Source organism: Scophthalmus maximus, chromosome 10, assembly GCF_022379125.1.
Source record: "Scophthalmus maximus strain ysfricsl-2021 chromosome 10, ASM2237912v1, whole genome shotgun sequence".
NCBI lineage: Eukaryota > Metazoa > Chordata > Actinopteri > Pleuronectiformes > Scophthalmidae > Scophthalmus > Scophthalmus maximus.
The window spans coordinates 20,459,749-20,467,500 of NC_061524.1; the positions used below are offsets into that span (position 1 = coordinate 20,459,749).

The window sequence follows — 7,752 nt, forward strand, 5'->3', positions numbered from 1 at the left end:
TAAAGACGATCACTGACTGTATATAAAGACGATCACTGACTGTATATAAAGATATAAAGACGATCACTGACTGTATATAAAGACGATCACTGACTGTATATGAAGACGATCAGTGACTGTATATAAAGAAGATCAGTGACTGTATATAAAGACGATCACTGACTGTATATAAAGACGATCACTGACTGTATATAAGGACGATCACTGACTGTATATAAAGACGATCACTGACTGTATATGAAGACGATCAGTGACTGTATATAAAGACGATCAGCGACTGTATATAAAGACGATCAGTGACTGTATATAAAGACGATCAGTGACTGTATATAAAGAAGATCAGTGACTGTATATAAAGACGATCAGTGACTGTATATAAAGAAGATCACTGACTGTATATAAAGATGATCAGTGACTGTATATAAAGACGATCACTGACTGTAAATAAAGACGACCAGTGACTGTATATAAAGACGATCACTGACTATATAAAGACGATCACTGACTGTAAATACAGACGACCAGTGACTGTATATAAAGAAGATCACTGACTGTATATAAAGATATAAAGACGATCAGCGACTGTATATGAAGACGATCAGTGACTGTAAATAAAGACGACCAGTGACTGTATATAAAGACGATCACTGACTGTATATAAAGACGATCAGAGACTGTATATAAAGACGATCACTGACTGTAAATAAAGACGACCAGTGACTGTATATAAAGACGATCACTGACTATATAAAGACGATCACTGACTGTAAATACAGACGACCAGTGACTGTATATAAAGAAGATCACTGACTGTATATAAAGATATAAAGACGATCACTGACTGTAAATAAAGACGACCAGTGACTGTATATAAAGACGATCACTGACTATATAAAGACGATCACTGACTGTAAATACAGACGACCAGTGACCGTATATAAAGACGATTTTTACCGTTTCTAGATTTTGATGTAAGATATTAAATGTTTGCCTTTAAATTGTACAAATACACTGTACTTTTTGTGATCATGTATCAGCAGCAGAGGGAAGAAACAGCAGCATTACGTGCGAGTGCTTGTGTTAAGTCTCAAACTGTGACCTGAGCCTGAACATTGTGATCATCCAGAGGCCAAACACCCACTGTGAAGAAGCCCAAAACATGATGTCAGCCCCGCCGGCTCCTGCTGCTACCGCCGCTGGCATGACGGACGCACGCGCGCACACACACACACACACAAAGCGTGGGACCTTCACCGGCTCACAGCTCTTAAAGCCACCACAGCAAAACATGTTTTTCACCTCTGGTTTCGTTCTGCCTGCTGTGATCCACCGAGTGTGAGTGTGTGTGTGTGTGTGTGTGGGGGGGTATTTATAGGCTGATAATGACCATGTGCCCTTCTGCACCACGTTGTCCGAGCACACACACACACACACACACACAGGCCCAGAGGAAGCAGACACACACGTCAGGACTACAAGTCTGTGGAAAGACGACAGCAGGGTTGTTGGTTTTTTTGGGAAAAACAAAAATTGTGTTTTTATTAAGACAACAAACGACAACAACAACAACAAAAAAGGCCCTGAACACTCAGGGACATTATCAAGGTGCTTCGTTACGAAGCGGTCGTGGTGATCTTTCTTTTACACAGAGAAGAAACTAATTCTTAAAAAAAACAAAGGAAATTCCTCACTGGAATTAAAAAAAATAAAAAAGTGTGAAAAGCACCACAACAGTGTTGTCACGTGACGTCGAACGTCCAACCCCCACGTTACACGTCACCATCACCACACTGTCCTCCCTGATGTCCCCACACGTGTGACGGGACAGGACGTGTGGGGTCCGGACCGGCCTGCACCACACCCGGGGGGCGTCGGACAGATTGTACACAAAATGGGCCTGGAGCCCCCCGCGAGAACTGTCTGTCCGGTTGAGGGACTTTGGAGGAAAATTCAAAATAAAAAAAAACCTCCAACATCCAACAAGCAGGAAGAGAAACGGCCATCGGTCAGGAATCACACACACACACACACACACACACACACTCTCCATGTGTGGATCTGCAGGCTAACGTCAGCTAACGTGTTCACCCCCTGCTGACAATAAAAAAAAACAATGTTAATAAAGAGTTGTTGTTGGTGGGTTCAATCTCCACTGCCCCCCGCCCCCCAACACACACACACACACACACACACACACACACACACACATGCGCGCGCACACACCGTCTGACATTCAAACATAAACAACGCGGCTCATTAGCCGGGGGGGGCTAGCTCGGCAGCTAGGCTAACTGCTAGCCGACGTAGCGTAACAAACGTTGCCGACAGCTCGACGGGGGAAACGGTTGAAATTAGACAAAAGGTCGCTCCCGGTCCCGTGAGGTGTTACTGTCGAACAGTAGTCCGCGTTACAGTCTCGGTGTCGGGTCGGGGCTGGACCCGTCCACGGCTCCGCGGTCCGCCCCGTCGCGGCATCAGCACGGCACGTTGTCCGCCGCCGCGTTGGGGAAATCCGCGCAGTCCGCGGCGGAGAACTGCAGCCGCCTCACGGCCTCCTTGATCAGGTTCCCCGACAGGATGAGCTCCTGGAGCATCCGGTGCGGGTCGTCGTCCTCCTCCGCCGCCTCCACGCCGAGCCGCTTTTTGTGCCACGGTCGAATCTGGTCCCAGTCCTGCTCGCCGTTGGACCCGGGGATGCTGTACGGGCTCGCCCTGCTGCTCCCCCGGTGTCCCGCGCGGTTCCCCCGCAGCCGCACGCAGCAGCCGCTGCGCCTCTGCGCCGGGGCCGCCGCCGCCGCCGCCGCCGCCGGCTGCTGCTTGACCCCGGCGTGCAGGCAGGACACGGACACGGACACGGCGTTCTGGTGGCCGCTGTTGTTGTGGAGCTGCAGCGCTTCGCCGATCTTCGTCACCAGCGCGTCCACCTCTTTGGAGTCGACGGTGACCGACTGCTCCAGGAAGATGTAGTTCTCCTTCCGACAGGGCATCGTGGCGGCGGGTTGTGGTTCTGGTCGTGGTTCTGGTCGTGGTTCTGGTTGTGGTTCTGGTCGTGGTTCCGGTCGTGGTCGGGGTGAATGAGAGGCGCTCGGGGCCGCTCCTCTCTCTCTCCACGCCGCTTCGGCACTAACCGACAGCCCGAGTTCATTTGTAAACAATGGGTGACGCGTCCCGGACTCTACCATGTTCCCTCCGAGGGGGAGGGGGGTTGTTTTGTTGTTGTTGTTTTTTTAAACTTTTTTTTTTTTAAACAAAGTCAAATTGTTAAATCGCTCGGCAGACATTTTGTGAAGCCACAAAATTATATTTTCCACTTTTGCAACACAGAATATGAACTGTAAGACTTTTTTTCCTTCTTTTTGCTGGTTCTCCGACTTCCCGCCTCAACGTGACCCCCCCCCCCCGTTGGACTGCTCCGTGTAAACGAACCTTACATAAGAGCAGACCCGTCTGCCGCTGTCTGTCTGTCTGTCTCTCTGTCTGTCTCTCTCTCTGTCTGTCTGTCTGTCGCCGACCGACACGACGACACCTCGTCCCGGCCTCACGTGTTCTCTTGCGGGGAACGTTCCACGCGTGACTATGTGTGTTGAGAACATGTGGTGTAACCACTGCTCACTTGTTGCACCCCACCCCCAACAAAAAAACCCCAATAGTGATTTCACCATATACATTTTCAAAATAATCGACAGATTAATCAATGAATCATTATTATTGGGGGGCGGGCTCTTGGTTACAGTGATCAAGCTCAAATCACAGTGTAAGGAAATGTAGCAGAAATTGCCACATTTGTTCTAATAAACAGTTTGAATCTTCTATTCATTCGGATTAAAAAAAGAATCGTGTTTATTTGCCAAGTGGGTTTATTCACAACAAGGAATTTGCGTCGAAAAATAAGGGAGGATAAAGAAAATGAAATAGAAAAATGTAACACTGTACGTACGAGAGAAGAGCAATAAACTGGAGCAAACTGCAATGAAACAAATTCAATATATAAAAAGTTAAACTATCAGACATGTTGATGACACATGTTCTGCTTTCTGAGCATAATGCGATGGATTAAAGAATATGAAAAATAAATACTCCATCTGTCCTGGAAAATCCAAAATAAACTGCTGCATATCTAAACACATGGAGCTGGCTGTGAATGTGATGAGTAAACGTGGGGAGCAGCCCCTGCTGGCATCCCGCCTGTGTACAGTCACAATAGCAGAGGAGGGTGTGTGTGTGTGTGTGTGCATGTGTGGGAGAACACCGTGTACATTTCTGTTTCTGAGAAACAGCAGCCCGGCTAAACCTGATGCTCCAGTCAGAGAGAGCGAGCCCTCGTGACCATACAAGGAGCCACTACCAGTGCCAACCACGTGGTACGTGAGCCAATCAGAGCGCAGGGGCCGAGGCTTCCTGTGTCTCAATGGCAGCAGCAAGAGGAGGAGGAATCCAGTGAGATTACAAAAGAAGTGAAACCAAGATAAAGTGTCATCACGTCCTCACACATGAAACAATGACAACACAGAGTAAAACACATTCCAAGTCAAAACAGGAAGCTGCTTATGACACACAAGTTGAAATACGATTTTAAATCATTTTATTTGTTTACCAATCAGACACCGTAGTTGAGTCTAAAAGCTTAAAGCTACAGAACTTATTCACAGAAATTGAATATATCGTGCATAACTCTGTGTTCATATATGAGTTAAATATAGTTCCATGAGGTGGACCGACCTCCGTGTGAGTCTCCATGTTTCTACGTCGTGTTGAATACGGTTGTTGAACTTAACGGTCCAGAATACGCCGCGTTCGTGTTGAATTTTCAGACGCTGTCGGAAACCAGAAATGGAATCAGCGGTGCGCCACCATAAAGTGTCCCCTGTCGGTCGCTCAGTTGGTTGCGGCTCGCAACTTTACCACCAGATGCCGCCAGGAAAATTACGAAACTTAACCACTGGGGCTTTATAGAAAAGCAGGAACACTTTCAATTCATTCATGGATTGAATCGGATCAGTATTGAAGCAACATCAGTTCATCTGCTCACAGTCAACATCCACACTTCTAAACATTGACTTTTATTCATCACAAACGTGGCAAGGGTCTAGAACGGAGATGATTGGATTGCTGGCCCTGTTTCACTTTATTCCAGCACTGCGTTGTGGTAGGGACGTGCAAAAACAGAGATATTTGGACACAAGGCAAAGTGTTGCTCACGCTAAACTGTCTCAGCAGGTCAAATCTTCAGAGCGTCTTGTTCCCTAATGTAGTCATGGTCCACAGACTGTATATGAAAATGGACATAGTCATCGGTTCCGGAAAACGAAGAACCTGCTGAAGTGTGTGAAGCCTGTCTTCTCTGTTTTTAGTTTGTCCGCTCTGGGGCTACTGTAGAAAAATGGCACACCGTGTGGAAGAGGAGCCTCTCCTGGTGAAGATACAGAGGCTCCATCTAAGGGCGCACTCACACTTGGCATTCACCGTGGCCAGGTTGAGAGAGGCGGGCGTCGGCACGGCACCACTGCACATATATACGAACATGAGCATCGACGGCGGTCCTGACGTCAAATATATGCGACAGTTGCCCGCGACGGACACTTCAAAAAAGTTGCCGCCTCGCAAAGTCGACTAAACTGGACCGTGCCGCAGCAACATTCAAAGAGTCCAAAAGTCAATGACGTTACCGCGCTTTCTGTGCTGCGACGCATTGCGATGACGTCAATCAATGCGTGTGTCGTGTCAACGACGTGATGACGTATGAGCAAGAAGCCATCGTGCCTTGGCCCCGGACCTTTTGGCCAGCAGGGGGGGCGGGAGGGGGGACAGCACGGATCAGCCGGTGACGAAAACAGAATGATTCTTAGTTTCGGGTGATTAGAAATGATCAACAACAACTTCACACTGTCCATGTGAACGAGACAATCTGAGAAAGTCCAGGAGTCAAACGCTCCGGCTCTGATTCTTTGACATGTCAGTGCACAACACGAGGAAGTGAGCTGGCAGAAAAAGACAACGGGTCACACACTTCCTCAGTCTTTCATGTCTTCCTGTGCGTGAGTCAGCCGCCGACCCTGCTAACACAATTCCTGTTTGTCATGTAAGAGCAGCTGCTGCCGTTCCCATGTGACCTCATCCTCTGTCTGTTGTGTGTGTGTGTGTGTGTGTGTGTGTGTGTGTGTGTGTGAGTGAGACCGACTGTAATGCTTCAGCGTGTCATAGGCAAACAGGGAACAGAAGAGGAGATCAACAAACCTTACAAATAACAATGTGTGTGTGTGTGTGTGTGTGTGTGTGTGTGTGTGTGTGTGTGTGTGTGTGTGTGTGTGTGTCTGATGAGCACTGTGTTCTCAGACTCATGAAGTCACATTCACAGCTGTGGAGGTTGTCCTGTATTTGGTGTTGGGGTATTAATAAAGACGGTGACACTCGTGGCACCTTGAGACCAACAATAGTCTCCATGCAGCTGCAGCGTTGAAGTTCCGACTGAGAAGTCCTGCTGGAACACTTTCCCTTCGGCTTTTCAAAAAGCAAAAACTCTCGGTTCTGTTCGAGCCGTAAATGAAGACGGACGACGCGTCTCGACTTCCTCTCGAACCCGATGCCAAAATATCTCAGCTTCAGGCGCCGCCATCTTGTGTCGGTTACGTTACGTGGAGTCTGTGCAGGCCCCGCCCACACACGCTCCAATCGTGAGACAATGTCAGCTGTCAATCATGACTTCTCAGCCTGTTTGAATATCATCCAGTAACTCATATAAAAAGTTTTCAGCCTTTCACTAGTACGTTATTTGTTTTATGTCTCCATTACTGAGTTTTTTTTAATTATATTTCAGTATATTCGATTTTGTCAATACACAGTTTATGAGTGTATATTTTGTCTTATTGTGACTATCGTTCTTTCCCCATTACTCAAAATACTAAATCACATGTTTTTCACACGACTGTGCCGAAATCCCATGAAAAGACCAAAGTATCTAGTACTTACTGTACTGTGACACTCACACACAAACACACACTCCTGCTGCACGTGGATTAATCCACTGCTGAAAACACTGACACTCTTCCTTCTGTTTGAGTTGTTTGCTTGAGAACATGCGGGACTCCTCTTGGCTTCGGCAAAATCCCTTTCATTTTTCTTTTCTTTTTTCCATTCAATCGTTCACTATGACGGGCCGAGCCCAGTGGCGAGTGGGCCGAGAGGAAAACAGGCCTTTCAGCCTGCAGGATCAACTTTGATAGCAGTTGGAGGTCTGCCAGCGGCCCGGGTTCACCGAGTTTGTTTCCTCCATTCAGAGAGGGCGAGAGAGCCTCCCCCTCCCTCTCTTTTGGAGACACCCCCCTTCTCTCTCTAGAGGAATGTGAGGAGGTTGCACATGGCAGGAAGTGATATCAAAGGATTTACTTGTTCCCGTCGCCGTGAACCTGCGGGCCTGTGTTGTAAACAATGCGCAGAAATGTCGATGGTAGACGGCAAACTGAACAGAAAGAGTCGTTGTTGAGTCTTGTTCCTGAACGCGACTCAGCTGATGTGAACCAAAAATAACAACTGAGCTTCTACACGACACACGTCTCAGTGAAAGTGCACGACGCCATCCATCTCCAGCTCCCCCTGGGGGAACCCGAGGCGTTCCCAGATGAGGTGATCCTTCAGGCGAGTTCTGGATCTACCCGGGTCCTCGACTCCTCCCAGTTGGCCATGACCCAAAAACACCTCCGATGGAAGCTTCAGGTGACCTCCTCAAGTGGCTACTTCAACGCGAGCTCCCTCCGA

At 48.0% G+C, this 7,752-nt stretch overlaps 1 protein-coding gene across 1 annotated transcript; it reads right to left on the reverse strand.

The window, feature by feature from the left end:
• Nucleotides 1-1,509: 1,509 nt before the first annotated feature.
• On the reverse strand, nt 1,510-3,132 carry LOC118284695 (glycogen synthase kinase binding protein). Its single transcript, XM_035607637.2, has one exon. The coding sequence runs from the start codon at nt 2,985-2,987 to the stop codon at nt 2,475-2,477; it is 513 nt and encodes a 170-aa protein (XP_035463530.2). The 5' UTR covers nt 2,988-3,132; the 3' UTR covers nt 1,510-2,474.
• Between the last annotated feature and the right edge of the window lie 4,620 nt (nt 3,133-7,752).